Source organism: Tripterygium wilfordii, chromosome 14, assembly GCF_013401445.1.
Source record: "Tripterygium wilfordii isolate XIE 37 chromosome 14, ASM1340144v1, whole genome shotgun sequence".
Taxonomy (NCBI): Eukaryota; Viridiplantae; Streptophyta; class Magnoliopsida; order Celastrales; family Celastraceae; genus Tripterygium; species Tripterygium wilfordii.
The window spans coordinates 5,228,048-5,254,360 of record NC_052245.1 but is presented as its reverse complement, the minus strand read 5'-3'; the positions used below and the strand labels follow the sequence as shown (position 1 = coordinate 5,254,360).

The 26,313-nt window shown below is 35.4% G+C and overlaps 2 protein-coding genes and 1 pseudogene across 2 annotated transcripts; 1 reads left to right on the top strand and 2 right to left on the bottom strand.

Annotated features, from left to right (window-relative positions):
- The first annotated feature begins 2,697 nt into the window (after positions 1-2,697).
- LOC120014824 (glycosyltransferase family 64 protein C4-like) lies at positions 2,698-8,740 on the top strand. Its single transcript, XM_038866898.1, has 6 exons — positions 2,698-2,869; positions 2,973-3,919; positions 5,749-6,145; positions 6,329-6,492; positions 6,589-6,659; positions 8,165-8,740. The coding sequence occupies exons 2-6, from the start codon at positions 3,720-3,722 to the stop codon at positions 8,323-8,325; spliced, it is 993 nt and encodes a 330-aa protein (XP_038722826.1). The 5' UTR covers positions 2,698-2,869; positions 2,973-3,719; the 3' UTR covers positions 8,326-8,740.
- A 167-nt stretch (positions 8,741-8,907) lies between these two features.
- LOC120014823 lies at positions 8,908-11,256 on the bottom strand. Its single transcript, XM_038866897.1, has 2 exons — positions 9,829-11,256; positions 8,908-9,303 (listed from the first exon to the last, which is right to left on the bottom strand). Exons 1-2 carry the CDS (start codon positions 11,064-11,066, stop codon positions 9,048-9,050), a joined length of 1,494 nt encoding a protein of 497 aa, XP_038722825.1. The 5' UTR covers positions 11,067-11,256; the 3' UTR covers positions 8,908-9,047.
- Positions 11,257-18,001: 6,745 nt separating this feature from the next.
- Positions 18,002-21,654, bottom strand: LOC120014437 (annotated as a pseudogene).
- Positions 21,655-26,313: the final 4,659 nt, after the last annotated feature.

Genomic DNA, 26,313 nt, shown 5'->3' with positions numbered 1-26,313 from the left:
TCACCTAATACCTTATAATCTAATTCTAGTGACAACATATGGATAACATTAAATAATGGCCCTACCTCCCACAAAATTAATAATGGTCATGTCTCACGCTCATCAATCATCCCTTTTGTCATTTTGTTTCACTTTATTTACATAAGATAAGATTGTCATCCCAAACAAATACACATTGTTAAGGCTTGTTTGATTGATATTTTAAAAAATTAAGTGAGGGAGGTTAACGAAGGAGGAGAAACTTCATATTGCTTGGACTGTTGGAGAGAGAGACTTAAGTAGAGTGAACAATCAAATGCTGGTACATCATTTTTTTTCCGCCTTTCATGCATATAGGTTAGGTACATTAGATAGGTAGCCTATTCCATCATCATAACCAGTTGGATCATAGCACATTTAGCGTATCGGAGAGGCTAGCTCCCAACTCCTTAGCACATAAATTAAATATCCAATTGCAGCTATAATTCCCCATCACTTAACTCCTCAAATTGACATTTTGTAACCCCTCAATTTGGGAAATTTCTAAGGTGAGAGAAAATTTTATTTATTATTTTTCAAAATCAAGTGTGAAAGTTTTACACTCATTACAATTTAACTATCCTTAACTCTACATTCTATCCAAGTAAAAGTGAGTTAAGATTACCCCCTCCCATAACTCTCCCTTTTTTAACGCTCCCTCCATAAACTCATGATTTAAAGCATAAATTATAGCAACTCATTGGGTAGGCCAAATTTCATAAACCATATGCTTGAGAAGGGTTTGTGTCAGACTGTGATGATGAGTTTGCCCTACGAATAGTAACTATAACTCAAACTCGACATTCCACAGTGAGTGAATACTAATATGATAATGTCCGGAGGTTGATTATCTTGACCCACCCTTTATGTAAGAAAAAATAGGGAGACTATGAAAATAACCCATGTACTTTGCTTTTTGATTCAAAAAGGCCCCTCAACTTTGTTTTGGATCAAAAAAACCCTCGTACTTACAAGAAATGAAAACGTTAACCCTTCTGTTAAAATATGCTTATTTGACATTTAAGTGATTTTTTCTTTATTTTTCAACAAATGGCGTGGCATACATGTGGACTTAACGTATTAGATGTTGACACGTGTCATTTTTAAAGAGTAATTCACGAGTTGTCGTCTTTATGAATAACAAGTTGTATTAGGTGCAGAAAATCACTACCATAACATCACATTTGGTTAAACCTAAATTCGAAAGTTACAAAATAACCCACCTCAATCTGGGTTAGACGATGTCAATTAGCTCTACTCTTCACCATTTTGTTCACTTGTACAGAATCTGCACATATAACTCAAAAACAAAGTTAATGATTGAAGAAAACCCTAAAACAGTAACAAATTGAATCCATCCCCAAATTCGAAACTCTCAACAAAATCGAAACCCTAAATCCAAATACTAGTAACAAATTGAAACCCGTAACAAATTGTAACCCCAAATTTGTTTGTCACAGACTTATCAAATTATAAACTCATAGTCCCTACCCAAGATCGAAACCCAAAATATGGATGTAGATTATCGAAGATCGAAAGCGAAAATAGAAACCCAAGTTACCCAAGAACGAAGTTGAAAATCAAAGAGGTGGAACACACCCAAGATCCAGATCGCGTACCTATGTTCTTCAGAGATAGCTCCACAATCGCAACTTCGAGTTTTTCGTCTCTTCGTCTTAGGTTTTCTTTGAAGCCGAGAAGATGGTATACTCATAGGTGACCTGTCATTTGCAATTGTTTTTTTTTAATGCCAAGTCATTTGTTGAAAAATAAAGAAAAAATCACTTAAATGACAAATAAGCATATTCTAACAGAATCTTAATAGAAGGGCTAACGTTTTCGTTTCTTGTAAGTACGAGGGCTTTTTTGATCCAAAACAAAGTTGAGGGGTTTTTTTGAACCAAAAAGCAAAGTACAGTAGCCATTTTCATACTTCTCCCGAGATATTCAAGTTCAGCTTCTTACATTGATATTGTGAGATTGACTAAAATACTAGGGGAGGGGGAATAATTCAAGTATCAAAGATTTACATAAACCAAAGACTTATAATTTTTTACTATGAAAATGATAATAAAATTGTATATGAATAAAAACCATACTCATCTCCAGACAAAAAAAAACCATGAGAATGTTAAATTTGGAAAAATATGGTACCAATTAAATCTCTTGAAATTTGATATAGTTTAGGACTTTGTTTATAGAAACAGACCAAACCACATGGAGTTGGATTACATTTTCTGCTTAGGTTATAACAACTAACACAATTAAATTATGTGTCACACAAACAGTCATTGTACATACCTAAATAAAAATAAAATGATAGAAAAATGAGTAGTGTCTGCAACACCATGTATGTTAAACAAAGATCTAATTATGTGTCACCAGCCGCCCATTCAATTAAGGCCACTACTTTTTGTTTATTTGAAAAAAATTTGGCACTCCAAACTTATGTTCTCTATGAGCTTGTTTTGGTTACATGGTGTCTTATTTTTGTCTATGAATATAAATAAATCAAAAACCTCTGTTATTTTTCAAAATAAAAATCTTTTATCTTTTTTAGTTGTTGTTGCAAAATACAAGCTACTTTTTTTTCTTCCCCTCTTCTATTGGTAAGGCTTTCTACTAGACCGGGGGAAAGACCACTGAATGGGAGGAAGCAACACTACAAGAAAACAGGGCTATTGTGACGGGTTTTTTTAGCGGTTTTATTCATTTGTCGCTAGGTTTAGTTTAGTGACGGTTTCGTGACACTTTTATAAACTGCCGCTACACTACTTCAATTAAGTTAGGTTTGTTTAACCTAGGCTCCTTTTGTTGCGCGCAAAATTCTAAACGTCTGTCTCTCTCTCAGGTACTCTTCTTATCTCTTTCTTTTTGTCCATCTCTCTTTGCTCTGATTCAATTTCACTTTTCTTACGTTTTGGTTTGTTCTTCTTGGTTGTTCACTTTTGCAGGTTTTTCTATTCATGTTTTCGAGATTAAGGTTTTTTGTGTTTTTTGGGTGTCGATGGAAAAATGAGAGGAGCAACTAGTCCCACCATTATTAATGGCATGCGTTGAAAAACCTGCAAATGGATACTAGGCGCCGCCGCTTTGACCGTCAAAATAGGGCCGTGCTTTTTCAAGGTCCGCTTTAACGGCCACAGACACGGAGACACATGAGAATATTCCAACGGCAATTAATCACTCGCATATTATCAATCCAGCGGTCCAAAAAAAGAATACTTGAACGGTGCCGTTTTGCTCTCCTTCTTCAACTCTAACCAATGGCGGTCATGGATATCGATTTCCAGTCCTCCCTCTCTCTCTCATATGCAAACAAGTGAGTTATATGTACGGGCATTAACAATCTTCGAGAACAGAATCACGTGACGGTGACGGTGACGGTGACGGGATCATGATATCAGCAATTAATCACAGCCAATAGTATCGCAACGCTTGTCTCATCTCTCCATTCTGCGGGCATGCTTTATGCCATTTCCGACGCAGTAACATTTCATTTGCCGGCGAGGAGGGAGCCGGAGGGGAGAACGAAGAGAAATCGCTGTGAATTTTACTTTGAAGGGGAATTTTCGAGTAGACGCCGAGTCGACTGGCCCTAAATCGCGGTGGCCCGGCTGGATCGGTCTGTGGGCGCACTGAATCCATTTCTCTTTTTTGTTGTCTTCTTGCATTTTTTTCGGAAGACCAAGCTGGCGGTGATGAGAGGAAGCTTGCTGATTAATCGTCGCGGGCTGCAGAGGTTCCGGCAACTCGCTATCTCGTCCGTTGGATCGGCGAAGATCAAGCTCCTGCTCGGTTGTTGTATCGGATTTACGATTATAGCTCTGGCTTGCCGCTCGTCTGATTTCATGAGATGGTCCAATCAGAATGCCTCTCTGTATCAGTCCTCTAGCCAAAGGTTCGTAAAAAGTTGGATTAACTATGTAACTTTGATTAATTGGTTGCTTAATACATTCTGTAGTCCAGATTTGTTGATTTTTCCTTTATAAGGTACTAGCTGAAGTTCATTCAGATATAGTAAGCAGAAGGCCTCTATGAAGAAAGATAATTCATTCGGTTATGTTACTTTGAATATGATTTCTTGAGTGAGGATTTGCTAATAGGTTGATTTCTCAGTAACTTCTCATTTTTTTGAACTGTATGAGCGTTCCTTCTCAGTTTTTTCACTCAACATGTATTGACTGATGCTTTGAGTATTCTAATTAGGTTAGTTTTATAGACTCAAATGCTGAATGCTATTTGTGATTTATATGGTTCAAACAGGGGATAGAATTTTGAATTAGGGTCTCCATTTTGATTCATCTTGTTCGGTGAAATATTGGAATGTGGCTCATCTGTAACTTCTGAAATTATTTCTTCAATGAAGTGCAAGTACCTCATTCAGAATATTTTTTGGATGGCAACATCCAAGGAAAATGCGGTTTTAGGTTTTAAGTATCATGTGCCAAATAGATGTTTCTTATGTAAACAACTAGCTGAAACAGTCAACCATGTTATGCTTCCTTTCACTCTTGCAGTTGGGTCTGGAAGCTCTTGGGTTTTGAATTTTTACTGATAGCCATTGGTTGGGTTGCTGCCGGATCAGTATAGGAAGAGTTAAGAGTCTGGTATTACAGCAAAAGATCTAACAGTAACAAGAATGTGATCTCTGACCATGCAGTTAGCCATTTCCTGGATTACTTGGAAAGAGAGGAACAAAAGAGCCTACAATGGAATTGAAACCCTTTTTCAGATGGTCAAGGACAATTGGCTTTTTAACCTCTGTGTCTGATTTCATTGTTTTCCTGTCCTAGATGAAAATCTTTATTTTGGTGTGCTAGACTTGGATTCCCATGGATAATATCTTTGTAATGTACTGGATCGGTGCTCCCTTGGTACCCATTTCTATACATAAGTAGCTATTTCCGCTCAAAGGAAAGTAGGTGTAAAATGAGGATATGTGTACCCGTAGGAAAGGAGAATCGAAAGAATTTGTGTAGGAGAAAATGGGTAGAAAAGAAGAAGACCTAAAAACACATTGTTGAAGTAATAAGAAATTATATGGATTCAATAGGAGTTGATGAAAGTATGATCCTAATAGAAATTAATGGCGGAAACAAATACACTTAGTGGATTCCCATTGATTTTCTCATGGACTCATGTAATTGACCCCAAGTTTCGGGTAAAGACTTGGATGATGATGAGGTGCACCCGTAAGTCTTGAATTGCTGGGAAAAATTCATTTATGTGCCACAGATGATAATCTCTATTAAATAACCATCTTTGTAGTTCAATTCTAAAATAACAAAAGTTGGATTTCCTAATCTTTCAATTTATCAATAAACGAATTAGTTGATGTGAATTACTGCTTTTGGGATCTGAAATCCTGCAGAAGTTCCTTCAACTTGATTCTCGTGTCTTGATTGCTTTGAGTTGTCATTGTGTATGTAACTTATCTTGTATACCTTATTTTAGATAGACGATCCATGGATTAGAGGCTTTGATAATTGATTATTCTTTTGATTTGCTCTGGTAGATTCTGACCTTGTAATTGGTAACCTCATGTTATGGAGTGGGTGTGTTTGCTCAGGTCATTTGAAACTGAAGTGAATGAACTTAGATAGATATCCAGATGTGTGGATTTCAACAGACATTTTGATCTTTCTCATTAATGTTGGGGCTTATTTTTCCTCATATCAAAGCAATTTGATTCTAATATTTATGCCGAGTTATAAATTACATTTGCAGGAAGGGATATGCTATTTTGATTAACACTTGGAAGAGATATAATCTCTTGAAGCAGTCCATTTCTCACTATTCATCTTGTGCTGGAATAGATTCCGTACATATTGTGTGGAGTGAGCCAAATCCTCCATCAGATTCTCTCGTTAAAAATTTAAATCATGTTGTACAGTTGAACTCTAGAGGTGGGCGGAAATTTGAGTTGATTTTTGACATCAACAAAGAAGACAGTTTGAACAACAGATTTAAAGAAATTAAAGACTTGAAGGCTGATGCTGTTTTCTCCATTGATGACGATGTTATATTTCCTTGCACATCTGTACAACTTGCTTTTGATGTTTGGCAAAGTGCGCCTGATACGATGGTGGGATTTGTGCCACGCACTCATTGGCTCGATCAATCGGTATGCATTTGTAATGAATGGGCCGTCTTAAATACCACTGTCATAGACGAATGTGAATAAACTTCTTGGCAATTGTTCTGTGTTTCTATTTATTGTTGCCTTTAAGTTTGACAATCAGAAAGCCTACTCCTTAAGGTTATTTTACTCTGTCAAAAATTTTCTCATGTATTATTTTTTGTGCAGGAAAGCCATAGGGATTACTATATCTATGGTGGATGGTGGTCTGTGTGGTGGACAGGGAGATATAGTATGGTACTCTCAAAAGCGGCCTTCTTTCACAAAAAGTATCTTAGACTGTATACAAAAGAGATGCCAACATCAATTAGGGAATATGTAACCAAGAACAGGTACTTCTTCGTCCTGTCCAGTTTATTATTACCTACCACCAATGCTGTGAACTTGTGAGCTTTTTTTGATGGTCGACTTTGCCCCAATTTTACTAGGAATTGTGAAGACATTGCAATGTCTTTTCTTGTTGCAAATGCAACTGGTGCTCCCCCAATATGGGTGAAAGGTAAATGATCTATTTTACACGTATCTTGCTGATGTTAATTAGTCTGTGATGTCTTTTTTTGGTGATTCTAGCAGCATTTCATATGCAAAATTTACATTACTATCTGTTAAATAATCAGGAATGTCAGATAAGATGATAATATGCCACAGCTATGTAGTTGATTAAATTTTATGCAATGAAGAACTGAAGGCCATATTTCTTCTTATCATGTTCTGTTGGTTTTGGAATCTGTTACTACTTGGCTGGAGTAAAAGATGGCAGATGCAAAGGATGTCTCTTTTGAGTTTGGCATGGTTCAGTCTTATGTTCTCCATCCTACTTAGCCTTCTTTCCTCTTCCATCACCTTCCATTCTCCTTGGATGAGTGAAGCACTTGAAAGTTATATGACAAGTTGTTAATATGCTACTCCTCTTCTTTATGGATATTATTGCAACAGTCATATGACAACTGTCAGAAGCAGTTAATCGTACCTCCTCTTGTTGCTATTTGAGTTTTTTTTTTTTTTTTTTCTAATTTTCTAGAATATATGGTGCTGTTTCTCTCTATCCTTATCACCAACCGTTCTAATATATCTTCTCTCCCCCCCCCTCTTCTCCACTAACCGTGCTACCTTTGACCTCAAGTTGACTTTCATGAGCACAATGTGACTCATCAAGGCTATAAATCGGAATTGTTATATCATGACACTTGTTTTCTTTTTGGTATGGAATTGGAGTCTATTTTCATAAAACAATTGGGTTATGCTCTTTGCTATTTATCATGTCAAATTTTTAGATTTTCATGCAATCTTCCATTGTTGGCGCAATTGATGAGCTTTTGCCACTAGCGTATTGGTTGCTGGAATTATATTGAACTTTTGTTGAGAAATGATTCTTGTGTTCATAGAAGGCGGAAGAATGCAAATTGCATGTCTACACGGTTGATATCACTTTTTGGTTTCATAGTCAGCCATATGTGACTGAGTCGTAGTGTCAACCATCTTTTGACTTGTGTGTGCTCCCATCGGAGATAGTGCTTGATTTTTGGAGACATTTGTTGTGGTGAAGAAAACAGGTGTTTCGTGGGGAATATGCTTATTATGCTAAAAACAGATTTTTGGGATGGTCTTAGTTTGATGATTTGGCCAGGGCCCAGGAATAAAGAGTCTGCATCCTTTTAAATGTCTCTTTATCCATACAACCCATTGTCCTTTCCAATTTGAAATGATTTATTCGCTTATCAAAACGACAAAAAGTTAAGTTGATTGCATACGTGGTGTTAGAAAAGGAATTCAATTTTATCATAGACATCAAAGTCTTTATCCCAAACGATACATGAGTCCTAAAATTGATTAGGATTCCCAGCTACCCAATTCTCCATTCCGTCTTCTCGTTTTATTGTTTCTTGATAGCTTTTCTATGAACCTTTTGTTGTATTTATTTGAAATTTGAATGAAGTTTTTTTTTTTTAGTAATTATGTTTTTTAGGAAAATCTAATTGAAATTGTTTAATCTTACTGTTGTAGGTAAGATATTTGAGATCGGTTCAACTGGAATTAGTAGTTTGGGAGGTCATATTGATAGAAGAACACGATGCGTAAACAGATTTGCTACTGAGTATGGGAAAATGCCACTGGTAAGTACTTCTGTTAAAGCTGTTGACAGCCGCAATACCTGGTTTTGGTGATGCTGAGGTTCACATTGTTGCATTCCTGAGTACCCATTTTTTAGGTTCAACAGCTAAGCCATTCCATTTTTTCCCCAGTAGTATTTTAGCTGTATAATACGGATTACTCTAACTAATATGATGGAGACAGAGGCCGATTTAGCATGCCTCCGATATTCTGTAAGTTCACCATTTTACCAGGTATTGTTGTAAAACAAGAGGGTAGTTGCCACTGGACATAATCGCTTCTTTTTGTATTGCAAGTTAATACTAGGAAGTCACTTGTGGGATAAGGACATTCTTCAGTTGTATCTGTTCTTTAATTTGTATCTGTTTGACGATTAATTCTACCTTAATCTCCTTTGTCTGTGGTGCAGAAATTACTGTTTGAATGAGAATACTGTTCTGTATTGTTTTTGCCCGTTATCGGCAATAATCAGTCTTCACATTAACTATTATTTGTCATTTACTAAAATTCTGCATCCAGTGCATACCACAGCCAAAACCCCCTTTACAAGCTTCTCTACCCAATCATGGGAGAACCATGCCGACTAGTTTTGGACTAGGGATGGCAGGGGCATAAACAGTGGAGTGAATAGCATACTAGACAATAATGGTATTGACATATAAGAGCAATACGAACTGCACCAAGAAACAAAATTTATGCAAAGATTGTATTTGCCAGGAGAAATAATATACAACAACATTATAATGGCATGGTTATATAAAAGTGTTGTTTTCCATTACATAACCTTATTGTAATTATCACTACTGGGATTGAGAGGAAAGCAGGTCTCTTCATTGCCAGTGCCCCACAGGAAGTAGGCGTACTTTGAAATGTAATGTGGGTTGTTAGGATCTGCTTCCATTGCTTGCTGGTATCTCTCTTCTGCTGCACAAATGTCTTTCCTGACTACCCACAAGAATTCAGCGTATAGACTCAATGCATCAGCATCTGGTGGTTCCAACAATATAGCATGCTTGAAGCACTCCTCTGCCCTGTGAAATTCAACAAATTGCACAAGGAAACATCATCAGCAAGACTGCACCTAGGTTTATTTAGGCAAAGAAGATTATGAAAATGTTCAACAAATAGGGGGTATATAATCATCATGAGAGCTGCCAATCGTTTCTGGCTCGCCAAATGTTAATATCCAAAGCCACTAATATCTCGCAAGGAAACTGTCAACAAACTACAACCAAATCTACAGATTTTCATCTCATCATAGACAATGCTATTGTTCTGCACTGAACAATACAACCTCATCAGATTCTATCTTTCCGTTAAATCGCGGGAGGGAGAATTGCTTATAATTGGTCTTACTTTGGAACAGAAATCAACCAATAAACTACTTCTTGTTCCATCAATTGCAAGTTCTATATCTATGTTGTGAAGATGCAGAGAAGACATAAACCAACATGTCCAGAATGCAAAGGACTGAAACAAAAACTGTGGAAACGAAGAACCATAGCAGGTGTTGGAACTGTCATGATAGTTAAGACATTAAAGAACTTGAAATTTACCTGTCATGATCATGAGCAACGAGGCGTAGAAACTGCCCATAATTTGAGAGCAGAAGCGGATTATTTGGCTCCTCAGCTATACTCATTTGGTAAAGAAGATTCATTCTAGAATATTCCTCATAATCATCTGGTTCAATCTCAACAGCAACTGGAGACACAAAGTTTTTGATTGTCTCATGATCGAAGTTCTTAAATCTTGATTCCCCTCGTATTCTTGAAGCTGCTTCCACAATAGATTTCCACAACCTCACCTCCTCTAAAGCCATTCCTTGATTTCCAGGCAATCCCGCATCAGATATATCCGGCAAGGAGACAGCAGACTTCAGTGTGCTTTCTTGATTCATCTGCTCCAACAAGGACACAGTCCCACTCGTCGTTTTAGGTGATGGAACTGCAGCAATGACAATATTATCAGCCATTGAATGTACTGTGAAATTAGCTAAAAGGATCATGACATAGATCATGAGAGTAGGAGTTCTTGAAAAGACTTGTTGAAACAGCCAAACAAATGATGCATTCATCTCCTTTTGAACCTTAAGCACAATCACTTGTAAATCTTCACAGTAGAGACTTTGCCTTATATCTAAGGCATAGGTTTGGAGCTCTCTTATGATAAACACCATTGAAGAAAATGCCTTCTTTACAGAACAGTATGCAAACTCCCCAGCATCTACAAAACCCTCTTGCCACTGTCGTTTTTTCTTAATGATTCTTAGTGATAAAGGAATATCACCAGAATTTGCTTTGCGTTCAATGCCAACCCTAACAATCTCATCTCTCTCTGGCCATTCTGGTGGCTCTGGCCTGATTCCAAGCAAACTAGGCTCGAGCATTTGAACATTCAACACAGAAAATGGCGTCAAAGAAGACATATTCCTGCTAGTCTTGCCTTCCAAAGCATTGTCAACATCTGATACCGCATAAGCACTCTCCTTGCTATTGCTACTGTCATGCTCATCCTCGAAGAAACTGAAATTATGGGTAAACTCTTCAATCTGTTTCGATAACTCATCGTTGGAAAATTCACCAAAATTGGCAGTGCAAAATCTCTTTAAATCTCTACCTTTGGAATTACATGACCCAAAACTGCCTGATTGATGAACTAATCGAAAACCAAAGCCCCGACCTCTGATTCCAGTACGAGTGGTCAATGGAGAAGAACAATACCCAGAACAAGCAGGCTTTGGAACATTATATACTGATTGAGGGACTGTAAGCTTCGGACTATGCAGTCCCATTTATTCTTTATGGAGCTTGAATTCGCAAAAACAATGACAAAGCTCACAGAAAATACAGAGAACCCTTTCAATAGAAATCAAGTCAAGAACTCGGAAGTGCCATGAAAACCGTGTAAAAGAGGGTACGTATGCTTTTTGTTCAAAGCAGAGAGAAAGTATAGAAGTTATTTTGGCTTTTTGATTCAATCCCACCTGCAATCCATCAAAAGTCAAAAAATAAAGAAGAAAAAGACGAAATCACAATGAACCCACATGACATTAACGTCAAAATCTACTCGTCCCCGTTCACATTTACATCACACAAAAATAAATCTAACAAAGTATCAATCTTGAGCTTACCAATACAACAATACATGGATATTTCTTTTTGTATCATGAATCCCAAGCAAAGAAAGAGAGAGGGAGAACGAAAAAGACAAATGCCTTTCATTGTTGTTGGCTGTATACAAGGTTAGCAGTGATTGCATAGGACTCGGGGAGGTAGAGGGAACCGCGTGGCTCGTATTGGTTTTATTGATTTTATTAGGGGGACGCGGCCACGAACAGGGGGTTGCGAGTGGAGGGAGCCATTTTACCGAATCAAGGCCTTTTCAGTCAAAGAGTTCGTGAGTCGCGAGTCATGTGCCACTAGAATCGCCTTTATCTCCGAAGTCCGAATCCCCAACAACACTTTGTAGTTCACAATTGAAATGATATCTATGCATCACACATTTTCATGCCAACTCACGGAAACCCAATGTAAGGTACGTTTAGAGCAAGTACAAGCCTATAAGAGCACATGCAACCATTTTTCTCGACAGATTTCTTAAAATACAGATAAAATATCATTTTCTCCTATTTTATGTATTTTCTCTCCAATCAACATATATCACTTTCCCCCTATCTTATAGATTCCCTATCCAATCAACACTGCATCAGATTACCTATCATATTCTTTATTGCATTAAAATAATATTTCTTTCTATTTTCTTTGTTTATTCTATTAATATAAACTATTTCTATTTAAAATAATAAATTAATTTCATTTAAAATAATAGATTAATTATAGTTAATATTAATCAATTAATGTTATTTAAAATAATAAATTAATGTTATTAAAAATTGAAGAAGTTTAAGAGGAGGAGAGAAAAGTGTGAAGAGAGAGAGGAGAGAGAAAAAAGTGAGGAGTGAGAGAGGGAGAGAAGTGAGGAGAGAGAAAGAGAAGAGAGAGATGGGAGTGAGGAGAGAGATAAAGTGAGGAGAGAGAAAGAAGAGAGAGGAGATAGTGAAAACTGAGGAGTGAGAGAGAGGAGTGAGGAGAGAGAAAGAGAGGACTGAGGAGAGAGAGAAAGAGGATTGATGAGAGAGAGAAAATAGAGAGGAGGAAAAAAATGAGGAGAGAGAATATAGTAATAAAAAGTATTATTTTATATTGAAAAATGTTAAATATCCATAAAATCTTTCCCTATAAATATCCATAGTCCAGGTGTAAGGACATGTCACCTTGTGAATTAGATATAAACTAGTTGCATGCCCGCGCTTCGCGCGGCACATATCTTGATTGGAAAATAGAGATGTGTGAAAGTTTTTCGATACTTTGTTAACATGAAGAGCAGTAGAGCTTTAATTGTAGAAAATAGAGATGATTGTGAGATGAAGATAAAATATGTACAATACTTGTTTTTTAATTTGCTAAGAAATTTTTTTTCTAATAGGGTGTAAGAAATTTGATGCATAAGGAATAAGTATGCTAAGAGTTTATCAATTTTTATTTGCGTCGTTAGTATCTACAAAGTGTTATAGGTCACCAAAAACATGTTTATGAGACAATATTGTATGGTTAGTACAACAATCTCTACAAAGTGACGTTTAATATCGAGAAGTATAATGTAGCATAAGTAGTATTTTTGAAATGATATTTTTGGAATAAAATTCTTAATATTTTTAGAATAAGATTTTTGAATTTATATTTTTGAAATGTTATGTATGACTGGTAGATTTGTGCCTATAATCACTTTGACCTTCAACAACTCATTGAATTCTACCGTGCTTTCCTGTCACCACTTACATGTTCTAATACCAAATGGGCTGAATTTACTTACACATTAGAACAATATAGCATGAGAAAAGCCTCTCATATTGTGTATGTTGCAATCCAAACAGACTACTAAACCTGACCGAACTCTAAACATGCACAATACATCAACTAAATACTACAAAAACACACAAAATACATCAAAAACACACAAAATGATAAAAACATACAAAAATTCCCACAAAATGATGGTAATTAATGCCAAAAACACACAAAATGTTTTCAAACTAAATACTACAAATGAATTTCATTAATTGAGTAATATCAAAAGACTCTCATAATTAGCAATACATGACCTTTGAGAAACCAAAACAACATAAAACCACTCCTATGAAACATTAAATTCCCATACAATTCAATATAATTTTAAAATTATTTGAATACTATTAACTATATGAGTGTGGTTGTGGGTCTTAAAGTGTATGAATGTGGTTGTGGGTATTAAAGTTTTGCAATATATTTATGTGTGTGGTTGTGGGTCTTAAAGTTTTCTAATATATTTTAAAATTTTCTTTTGTCTATGTAGGCTTTTTTGTAAAGACGTCTACGTGGCACCATGAATTAAGGAGAAGCCTTGTGGATCCTCAGTTATATATATATAGATTGATTTCTTTTAAAAAAATTTCTCTCTCACCCACTTTATTTTGAAATGGCACAAGTACCCATATCTTCATCCATCCTCTCATTCTCTCTCCAAATCTCCCCTCATCATTTCTCTCTCCACCCACCCTTTCCACATCTCTCCCTCCTCGACGGGGTTGTCTCCGACGCCATCGCAACTATTGCTCGTGCAGTTGCTAACGCTACTGGTAAGAAGCATGGCACCTGCATGTCAAAGCCCGAATATCGTGTGCCTTTCGTTCTCTCTCATCTGGCTTCTCAGGTGCTTTTGGAAAACTCCTCCTAAGATTCACTCTTTCTCAGATCTCTCTCTCACACTTTTCTTCCCTGAATCATAACGATAATGACTTCCATGTTCTCGTCTTCTTATGTCAGCGATTCCTTAGCTCAAAATGGGTTAATTAGATCAATTGTGCTTTCTTCTATTAGTTGTGACACGTTTTATCCAAGCTTGGGTTCAAATCAACAAAAAAGAGATCATGACATGGATCATGCTCCGTTTGTATAATAGTTATTGACATGGGTCTGTGTTGGGTTTTAATGTTTTATTTGTGTTTATCTTTAGCGGGCAAAATAATGTAACAAGATACTTAAATAATGTAATAGACATTTGTGTGTGATAAACACAATGTAGTAAGAGGCTTAAAAAGTGTAATAAAGACTTAAACAATGTAACAAGAAGTTGAGACAATGTAATAATAGGCTAAAATAATGTAATAAAGGTATGTTGAAATTGTGTATTTATGACTCCAAACAATGTAATTCTTAGAATTAGTGTACTGGTTGCTTTACAAGAAAATGGAATAATATCTTTAGTGTTTGCTATATTGTCTTTGAGTGGAAAATTTGGATTTATTAGCTATGGTAGGTACTCGACACGATTTGAGAACATCATACGTTTCAATTATTGTTGTTTGATTACTATAGTGGACTGGATAACTACGTAACAGTATGTATAAGTGATAAAAATACTGGGCGATTGTTCAATTTCTATTCACACTATATTTGACATTTTTTTATGATTGTTGGCTGTGAAAATATGAACTTCGTTGATGATTTTCTTCAGTGTAACATGTAGTTTTAAATCAATATAATGTGTAGTTATAAATTTCTTCAGTGTAATTACACTGCAAACAATGTAATTACATATATATTGTCAAGTACATCAAAAGAGAAAACAAATTGGATTCACAATGATATTTGTATGTTTTGAACTTAGTCTTTTTGATGATTCCATAGATTTTATATAATTTTGAGAAAACAATTTTTAATTATGACGTTAGAGCAATATTTTGTGAACTGTGTAAGTATGATCACAATAATGTAATTGAAAATATCAATGTGTAATTACACATTGGAATAATGTCATTATTCACTTGTTTTATAATTAAAAGTTATCAGTGTAATTATGCATTGAAATAATTTAATTATTTACTTCGAATACAGATTTGAACATCGAGAGAAAGAGGAGAGCACTCCCACCAGCTCTGAGGCAAAAACAACATAAGCACTAAAGACAAAAAAAACCACAACATCAAAGACTCCAATCACCAAAGCCATAACATGAAAAACCCCAAACAAACAAACCCACAACATGGAAGATCCGAAACAAACAAACCCACAACCAGTTAAGAAAGAACAACAATGACCCACCAACCCAAACAAACCAATCTGTGAAGATATGACTATCTCATTTTACACATGTCCTAATTACATTGTTTCGGTTGATAATTACACAGTATATGACCTTGATTACATCGTTTAGGGTGATAATTACACAGTATCTGACCCCCAATCTATAAACCGATTTTCAAATTTCAAAATCAAATCAGAACAAAACAAAATATGAAACTAATTAATAAAATTAGAAAAACCCCAAACCACCAAAGCCACAACATGGAAGACTCCAAACAAACAAACCCACAACATGAAGAACCCAAAATCGAACAAATCTCAAACCTCACATCAAAGATCACTTCTACTAACAAAATCGTTACATAAAACACAGATCCATGGATTCCATATCATCTATGGTCGGAAACCGGTCGAATCACCGCCGAAAATAGAATATTGGTTGACCGTCGTCGTCGGAAATGGGTATCAACTTCTCTCATTTTCAATGAGCTTCTCAAATTTTCTACTTGTTTGAGATAGTCTCTCTTCGTTTTCTCTAAGAGGAAGAGAGAGTGAGGGAGAAAGTGAGATGGAGAAAGTGAGAGAGAAAGTGAGAGTTTTGGAAAGTGGAGAGGGTTGCACATCTTTTTTAGTCTAGGTTTTAATTTTTTGAAATTCAAAAAATTGCCATGTCACTAGGCTTATGTGTCATGCCACATGTGTTTATGTAAACTTAGGGATGTTTGGTTATGTACATCTAGCACTACCATTTTATATTTAGGGAAGTGAATATTGATTCTCTATATGTAGGGAATCACTGTACATGTTCTGTAAAATAGGAAACCTCTAGGTAATCTTATGTAGAGCTCTATTTTGACAAGTTCTCTATAAGCGTTCTCTATTTTACAGACAGATCCATGTTTTGGTAATCTGATGTAGATGCTCTAACCCATTTTGGTACACTGTTTTCCCCATTTTAAGTCAAAAAGCAATTTTGGGTTATCAATTTTCTAACATCACTCCAACCACATACCCCATTCCAACATCACATCAAATATTTTAATATTTTCCAGCAAAATTACTTTTAACTAACTTCTACTTTATCTTATTATAAAAATACAACTAATTTTGTTTTAATATTAAAAATATCATTATTATATATCAATATAAATTAATAAAATTGATATATATAAAAAAATTCTGAATGAATGTTTTTTAACATCACATCTAGGTTCGCGCATTGAGAGAATAGAAGCGAGAGTTTTGATTAAAATATTATTTTATCAGATATGGGTTAGTATTTGTTTTCACCAGATATGAGTTAGGACATCGTATTTGCTCATTTTGGGTTTTGATATGGATTACCCAATGGATTGGATAGATTGCTTTTGCAAATGGTAACCCAAACGGAAAAGAATTTGCTGGAATGATTCCAGCAATTTCACCTCATTTCCACCATTGAATGCATTAAGTGTAGTGTTGTCAAATCAATGTATTATTGCATTGAATGGTGGAGATGTGATGAAATTGTTGGAATAATTCCAGCCCCCTATCCCAACCCAAACTGGGTTAAAATCAATTTTGAGTAAACCTGTTGGATTTGCTCTAATGAACAGAACATGCCTTCTTGGATTCTGTTAATTGACCAACAGTCAGTGCAACCCATATTTGACAAGATCGGTCGTATATCTAGCATGTGCATGCATTAATAGCCAAAAACCAGCGAAATTTGACTTTCAAAGGTAGAAGTAACATTCTACCAAAAAAAGAAGCAATAGCAGTTACAGAATTGGCTTGCCAAGATATTTCAAATGAAATTTCTACATGTTGTAGTATAACAAATAATCATACAGATTATACAAAATTTAGCCAAGAATAATTAACTGCCTGTTTGGCAGAGTGGATCCGAGAACGGAGTCGCTGTGTGGATCCGTTCTGCCAAACGACAAAGCTTGTGTAGAGGATCCGTTGACAAAATGACAGCGGATCCGTTGGCATCAAATAAGCTCCACATGGGAGCTTATTTGACGCCAAAGCTGAGCTTTTTGACATTTTATTTTTGTTTCAATTTTTTATTGTGGGTCCCACTGTATCATTATATCTGTTACTTTTTATATAAAATAAAATGTGGACCCCAAAGTTTTAATAATATATATTTAATACATTATTTAGTTTAAAAAACAATTTTTATGCTTAGAAAACAATTTTCATGCTTCAAAATTTCTCATATAAGATATAATTTCAAATGTAATGATAAAAATTTTTTAAATAATTTCTAATAAGCTTATTTATTTTATTAATTAACATTTTCAGTTTTGATATAAAAAATTTCTAATATACTAAAATTAATTTTAATAATAAATTATATTTATTAAATTAATTTTAACTAAAAAATGATTAAAAATTTATTATTAGATTCAAGATAATACTTTTAGTCACAGTTTTTTCGCTAGCATCAGCTTTTAGTTCACCAAACACATCACGACATATTTGACAGCTTTAAGCTTAACAATTTTTCTAAAGCATTTCCGCTAGCATTAAAAATCAAATTATCCGCTCTACCAAACACAGCCTAGATTTCAATCCACCTAGTATATATGTCGTATAATTCTCTACCAAATTCTACTCAGTCAGTCAAATAGCGAGCCCAACTTCTACTCGTGACAGACTCGTGCCCCCCAAAATTCTCCCAAGAACGTCTTAGCAGCATCCAAACTCGGGTAATAAGTGGGCTCCAAGAATATCTGACTCAGCGAGTTTGAACTCTTGAAAACCCGGTTTCCTTTCGCCTCCAAACTCCTTATCACCACCACCAGAACTTGATTGTACGTGTAGAAGAATCGCTTCAAGGCAACCTCGATCCCCTACAACGCCTATAGCAAATGAATCTTGTTCGCATCCTTCTTATCAGCGTACAATCTCATCGTCGACTCCTGTATTCTGGGCCCACCTCCACGCCTAGAATATCTGGTACCTTGTGCTTCAAGTCCTTGCATGCTTTTGTTATCTCCACGAGTCCTCTCGATCTGAAACAAAATGCCTCCGATTCGTCTACCGATTTGATCGCCAACTGGTTCTTCAACTTTAGGAAATCAGCCGGATCCATTATAAAGTGGAGACCCTGAATTTCTTCTAGAAGCTTCCATATATGTTTCAGCAAGTAACAGTGTAATACCCTGAACTTCTTTTTCTTTTAGAAATTAGGTAGGACTTACATGTGTTGGGTATATATGTATATATATATTTAAAAATCATTAGAAACAAATACCGAGTGAGTTGGGAGTATACAAGTGGTTTAAAAACTGAAATTTGGTTTGTAAGTGTAATTGTCTGGACAGTTTTTTAAAGCTGTTCGGACAGCCATAGAAAAATGGGTGCAGATCTACCAAAATAGGCAGAGGGGTCCAGACAGCCATCTAGGGTATCCATACACCTCTTTAAAAATCAGCATGATAAATTGTTTTAAAAACACTCATTTCGCGATTTCTCCTCAAATACCCAACCTAAACAAACCCTAAACTCCATTTTCTCTCAAATTTCATCTCTTCCATCAATCTAAGATCATCAACCAAGGTAAGATTGTCCTATTTCAAGTTGATTCAAGATGGATTAGGAATTCTCTCTCTAGATTACACAGTCCTAAATTTCTCTCTTTATCCTAATCTTTCAAGGTTTGAACCCAAACTCAAATCCATGAGTTTCTACATCATTTGAGGCCTAAAGGAAGCTTGAATCCCTTCCTTCGACTTGTCTCTACAACCTTGGTAAGTTTTCTTAAACTTAAAAGCTAGAATCTAGAGATTGGGTGATTTGGGATTTCAGGGTTTTATGGGTTTTGTAGATTTGGGAAAAAATCTTTAAATTAGATGAAATTAGTGATCTATTAGGTTTATTTAGATTTGTTTATGGTTGTATTTCTAGATTCTATTGTTGATTGGAGTAGCAAGCTTGAGTAGGTGAAGTTCAAGAACATGAAAAGTTTTGGGTAAAAGAAGGTAATAGTTTCTTGATTTATTGGGTTAATTTGTGTTAGATATGTGAAATTAAAGTTGTTTGTATATTGATTGGCGGATGGGCTTACCGAATAATAAGTTGATTGAGGCCGGAGAATTCAAGGTTGAGTATTAGTTTACATAACTAAATTTTGGAGTGCGAGGTAGGGAAATTTCACCCCTTTGCTATTGTCTTTGATTATGTCCTGCTATTAAGAACGTTTATCTTTTGTCATTGTTCATTATGATTTCGTTCTCGCCTTAATTGTCCCTAAGGGAGAACAACCCCATTGTGATTACTTTGTTGTATGACTTGAGTATATTGCATACCCTACATGTTCAGTCTTTTATTGAGCATGGATTATTCTTGAACATGCAACATGTAGTAGTATATATGTAGGTTGTATGTATACTTCATTACAATAACCATGTTGGACATGCATTGTATATGCACGGTAGATGTCGAGTATGGACCCGTACACCTCCTAGGTTTGATTGATGTGAAATGTGGAATGTCGGTGGGCTGTTTAGGGTTCCTATGAGTATGGGAACGCCGGTGGGCCGAGTTAGGATTTCACATGTACTTGAGGCACTATGCGGTGATGCCGTTGGGCTGTTCAGGGTCCCGATGAGTATAGGGATGCCGATGGGCCAAGTTAGGATCTTTTATGGTGTTGTTATCTACTTGTGTTTGGGGTGTACATGATGTTAGTTATCATATTGTTGCATTTATGGTTTTCCTTAATATTTCAATCTTATATTATTCATTCATTCTTTATTATTCCCTACTGAGCCTTTCGCTCACCCTTTTCTTTTCCTTATTCCCTCCTCGCATGTGAGTCTAGTTTCGGTACCAGGATTGTAGATCAAGAGGAGCGTGCGTGACATGGATAGGCCCCTGGAGAGTAATAGGACTAGATGGTTCTAGAATTTGATTATGTTATTAGTATTTTGTTGTACTTGTTTTCTTGGTTGAGACATGTTGTGAGATACCTCAATTCAATGGTTGGATGAATGGTTGGGAGGGTGCTCCTTGTGATCGAGACTCCCAGACTGGGTTTGTGGACTTCGTGTCCTGACGATTGATTATGCATGCAAGATTGCTCCTTGCGTTGGTTGTTTTATTATATATGTTATTATGTGTGGGGAATTTATATGTGATTGTTAGGTGGCCTGAGGCCTTGCTTAGACTTGAGAATTTATTTGTGATATGAATTGTTAGATGGCCTGAGGCCCTACCTAGGTTGTGAATATATTTGTGATATTGCTGCGCGTTTACTCCAGGTTGGCATCTTCCGTAATATGGGAAGGTGCTGTTGAAATTTTTGGTGGTTTGATGATTGAATTAATTAGTGGTTTGATTAAGATGGTACCAAAAGTAATGCATTTTGGGTCGGGGCGTTGCAAAAAATGGCTTGATGCTTCGTCGAATTTCTTGCTCCCAATCGTTGAAATGAGCGTTTTATTAGTTCTTGCGCTGTGTAGATCCACGATTCGAATATCTGGTGCACTGTGTATAGAGTCTGGTTCTCGTGGTTATCCAAATCATACGGCCTCTTTTTCAGAGTGTGAACCACTTTTGGCCTACAAATGATGTCGTACTCGAGATTTGGCTTGTCAGTGAGGTTAGGTTTCGCCAAGACCTAGAGTATACAGACACCGGTGGGACTCGCACTCGATGGAGTAGAGGATCTTCTGCACCATGTCCTCAGATTTCTATCACGTGGTCAGACGAGGGAGGAGATTGGCCTTGCATGTCGGTTGACCATGACGGATTCTCCTGGAACTTCCATACCTCAACGAAACTTCCATCGCGTGCCAGTACTCCGGTGGAAGAGCTCGGATTGACGATTGATGCGTTTCTACCGTCTCACCATTCTCTTCCTCCTCGTCACAGAGGATCAGGATGAGCTCAACCTGACTCTCGACGAGCGACTGTAGCCATCTCTTCCACTCCCGCTGGTTAATGTACGGCCTCGAATCTGATAAAATTGTGGAGACTAACCGAAACGTGATCTCTAGAGCATGCAACGCCGGTTTCAAAATCGATTCATTTTTCCCATCTAGAAAATCGTCTAGAGCTCCATAGTCTACTAAGCTCTGGTAGGCGAAGATACTGCTCGTAAGTCGAGCAAGCCGATTCGGAAGCTGCAATCGGCGATCGATTAGTTATTGGAGGGAACGACTGCGTAGGAGGGATGGATATGTGGATTTTGGTAGAAAGCTTAGGGGATTTGTTAGGCATGTTTGGTGAGATCATATTTGTTGTGCAGTCCAAATCGACCATTTTTTGGTGAGAAAACAAAGAAGATGAAAACGAAGGGAACTGTGTGTTTGAGAAGATGAGATTGAAGGGAGGGGTATTTATGTAGGGGAGTGTTTGCAGGCAAAAATCGAGAAAAGAGAAACAAAAATTAATAAAGCAAAATGGGTGCATAAGGAAGAAGTCAACTCATGGGAATTAATAGTCAACTTTCTCAAAGACAAGAGCTTCCCAGGTGAGGATGCTTCTCCCTCTCCCTGGTTTTGGTGCTTCCAAAATACAACATTGGTCAAAGAGGAGTCGAGTCTCGGGTCCATTTGGCAGACAATTTTGACAATAACGTATATTGTAGATAATAAATGGTGATAATAAATGATAACATATATAGTTCTTGAAATGCTTAACAGTGCGTTTGGTTGACAATATTTGTCAACAATTTATTGTTGTTCAACAATATATGGCAAAGCTGCACCAAACGACAGTTTTAAGACCCGAAAACCGAGATAGTTTTTTAACATTATAGGGTTAGTTTGGTAGAGCATTTGTAAAGTAGCAGATATACAAGCAGAAATGATGATAGCAGAAATGCTAGACAATTTTAGTAGCAGATATGCTGCTTGAATGCTGGGTAGGTGTTTGGTTGAACTTTTACTGTTAACATTTGTGTTGGGTAGTATATTGGATAAATTACGTGTAGGGGTAACATACATTTTAGTTGTATACGCTATATCCAAACTTACAAATTAATTCATAAAATTAATATAATGAATTTAAATTAATTAAAGTAATAATAAATTATCAATTAATTAATCAATTATCAATTTAATTTAATTTATTTAATACTCTCAGGGTTAATTAATTAATTATTTATTTATTTGACAAGCTCAGGGTTATAATGGGAATATGAATATTTAATGGGGACAAAATAGTAAAGAACCATGCAAATGCTACAAATTTGGAGCATTGTAAAAAGTAATAGAAATGCTATTGAAATTGTCTCGACTTACGTGCATGAAAAAAGGTGTTTGGATGGTTTGGAGCATTTATGTTAGCAAGTAGTATAAATATTGCAAAAAAAGTTCTTCCAAACGGGGCCTATATATGATCATTTCTGAAATGGTTTATTTTAGACAATTCTAAAACATTTTTTAACAATTTTCCACTTATGCCCTCAATTTTCTATGCTTCTCTCTCATTTGTCCAGCAGGTTCTCTCTCCTCGATTTTCGTCCTTGTGATGGTGGTCTATAGGTGCAGACAGGGATGAAATGAAAGCAAAACAAAGTGATATTAATTTAATATTTTAAATTTTGTTAATAAAAATAATTTATATTACTGTAATAATAATTGAAAGAGAAATGATAATTATTTAATAAATATATAAATTTAAATTTTATAGTTATTATATTATTTTTTCAATTTATTTTAGAATTTATTTTTACAACTTAAATGCAAAATACTCCTGCAGGTAATTTACACAACAATCTTAACACCATATATGCTATCAGTAAAAGTGACACCAAACACCTATCAACATTTTAAGAACCATATATGCTACCATTTATTACTACCATTTATTATCTACAATATATGCTATCGTCAAAATTGTATACCAAACGGAGATAGGTGTTTAGTGTTGCTTTTGTGGTAACGTATATGGTGTTAAAATTGTTGTGTAAATTAAGGTTATTATGCATTTAAGTTGTAACAAATTGAAATAAAATGTAAAAAATTTCTAATAAACAATGACAATATTAAATAAATTAATAAATTATATATAATTTAATCTAATAAATATAATTTGTTATTAAATTTCAATTTTATATTAATAAAAAACTATTAACTAATAAAAGAATTAAAAAATGAATTTTTTTTTGAAAATGTCAAAATTGTAAAATAATTATTTTATTAAAAAGAAACTGCAACAATTAATGCACAGTATTTATCACCTTTTTTTATTAAAAAAAGAGAAAGTATTGTCATGTAACGTGGCTCATGATTGAAAGGGTAATATTATTGGTTCAAATAAAGTCAAAAGACATCATTGAAAAATAATACTCAAATTGTCTCAAAATGGTCTAACATGGGACAATTTCAGAAATGACAATATATTCTCGGTTTTTGGGTCCAAATATTGCTATTTGTTTGTGTTTAGCAATATATTGTCAAACTACAATATATGGTGCATCAAAATGATGCACCAAACGCATAGTCTGGGTGCGTTTGGGAGACAAGTTTGCCAGTAGCATATATTGCAGATAATAAATGATAATAATCAATGGTAGCATATATGGTTTTTGAAATGTTGGTAAGTGTTTGGTGTTACTTTTGTTGGTAGCATATATAGTTTTAAAATTGTTGTGTAAATTATATGCAAGGGTATTATTTATTTTATCTTAAATCGAATAATTAAATAATTTTTAATGAATATTTGTTTAAAGAATAATGAAATAATTATTTTATTAGCTAATTTTAACTTGTAACTTTTAATTAAATTGGGGATAGATAAATGTTAGTCAATTCAATTAAAAAAATAAATAATAAAATCCCTTTTAGTGAGAGAACACCGATCTTCTCATTCTACAATCATCTTCTCCTCCTCAAGGAAGAGAACGCCAGCGATTTGTCTTTAAAGCATCAAAAATATTTCTCTCACTTTGAAGGATAACAACGGCCCCAGCTCCTGCAATGGCGCTGCTCTCAGCTTTGATTCTCGCCGAGATCTCTTCGTCAACCCTTACTAGTCAGTCTCGTGAGTGATGTAGATGATGAGTATTTCTAGAAATAAAGAAAAGGATGAGGCCAATTTAGGAACAAGATAACAAATGCACACAAAATTGTCAATTTGAGAATCACCATAAAATGGTAGTAGAATTGTCTCGGTTTTTGAGCTCTAAAATAGTTGTTTAGTGGAGCTTAACAATATATGATTTGTGAACAATATATGGTGCACCAAACGGGCACTCTATCTGTCTAGCTAGATCTTTTGGGTTTGTCTCATTCACATGTACAAAACTCTTTTGAAACAAAAGATTAGGATTCTTTTTCTTATTATTATTGTTGGATTGGTACACTCATACAGTCTCCCGCATTTTAGGCTTCAATCCTACAGGCAGTTGCGCTACGCGTGTCGTCCTCCGATTGTTCCTCCAAAGCCGACTCAACGTAGTGCCCGCCAACTCCGCATCCTTTTTGGGCCAAGCCAACCAATATAGCTGCCATTCACGTGCCCCACAATCGATGTACCCGACACGTGGTATGAGACTCACGTGCTCTCACCCGTTGTTTATCTACTTCCATATTCCCCACCCATGTCACCGTATGTGGACGTATCTGTTTGTATTGGCGGTTCTATGTACGCATCGTGATGCTTCCACGTGGCATGTACACTTTAGGCTACTTTTATTTGCTTGCCTTTCACGTCTCTTTAGCCATCGAAGAGCACCCACAATGGGGTATTTTTACTTGCCCATGATTTATAAAAAGTTGTTTTTGTTAGGCTAGCAAACATTGTTTATGGTATAAACAAAAATGGGTGTTTCTTGTTAGGCCAACAAAAATGTATGAGATTTTATGTTTTGTTGATATGGCTGTATTGGCTGATGTTGTTGTGTTAGGAGAATTGTTTTGCTAATGTGATTGTATTGAGATTTTGTGTTTTGGTATAGTTTAATTGTGAACAACATGGAAACATGGAATATTGTTTGCCTACATGTTGGGTGGAAAGGAATAATGTATATGAATTTGTGTTTTACTAATGTGGTAGTATTGGGAGACGTGTTTTGTTGATTTGGCTGTATTGAAAGACGTGTTTGACTTTATTTTTTGTGTAATAAATGTGAGACCCAGTATTGATTTTTGTTGGGCCATTAAAAATAACCCATTGTGGTTGCTCACTTGCTCTAACAGTTGGATTTTGTTGACCCATTTTTGTTGGGGCCAAGAGGAGGGCATGTTGTTTGCCTTGCCCATGGCTCACTTTAAAATGATACTTACTTCAATACACATATTTTTACATTTAAATCAATATTGGGTCCCATCTCTATTACACAAAAATCAAGCCAACAAATTTACATTATTATTATACTAATACAAAAGTCATCTTATTTCTATTCCAGTCACATCAACAAAACACATCTCCTAATACAGTCTCATTAGTAAAACACAAATCCCAATATATTACTCATGCCCCAACAAAAAACCATCGTTGTGATTGCTCTAAGTAACCATTTATTTTAAAACACAAGTGATCCCAGCCATAGTTTTTAAACCTAACCCGTGCATCGAACCGTCAAGGTTGAAGGTTCGAGGTTTTTTAGGTTCAACTGTTACGGTGGAGGTTGAACTGCATATTTTTAATAAATAATAAAATAATATGTATTTAAATATATAATATAAGTATATAGCATATTTATATAGTATATATAGGAAATGAATATAAAATAATTATTTATACAATATACATACAAAATGAGTATAATGTACCATAGTATATATATAAAATGAATATATAAATATAAACGATAAGTGTTTTGTGGTTTTTATTTTTTATTTTCAACAACCTCGTTTATTTTTATATTCATTTTATTCATGTTCAAAAAAAAAAGTGGTTCGTAGTGGTTTGTGATTGTAGGCTGTAGCATATTGTGGGATTAGTGAAGTAAATGTTAAAAGTTAAAAGCAA

What these genes read in the sequence shown, in the direction of transcription:
- LOC120014824 (XM_038866898.1), top strand. Translation starts at nt 3,720, where the DNA reads ATGAGAGGAAGCTTGCTGATTAATCGTCGCGGGCTGCAGAGGTTCCGG. An exon ending in CTCATTGGCTCGATCAATCG is followed by an intron (nt 6,146 to 6,328) that starts GTATGCATTTGT and finishes TTTTTTGTGCAG; the next exon opens with GAAAGCCATAGGGATTACTA. An exon ending in TCCCCCAATATGGGTGAAAG is followed by an intron (nt 6,660 to 8,164) that starts GTAAATGATCTA and finishes TTACTGTTGTAG; the next exon opens with GTAAGATATTTGAGATCGGT.
- LOC120014823 (XM_038866897.1), bottom strand. Translation starts at nt 11,066, where the DNA reads ATGGGACTGCATAGTCCGAAGCTTACAGTCCCTCAATCAGTATATAAT. An exon ending in GTTGCTCATGATCATGACAG is followed by an intron (nt 9,304 to 9,828) that starts GTAAATTTCAAG and finishes TGAATTTCACAG; the next exon opens with GGCAGAGGAGTGCTTCAAGC.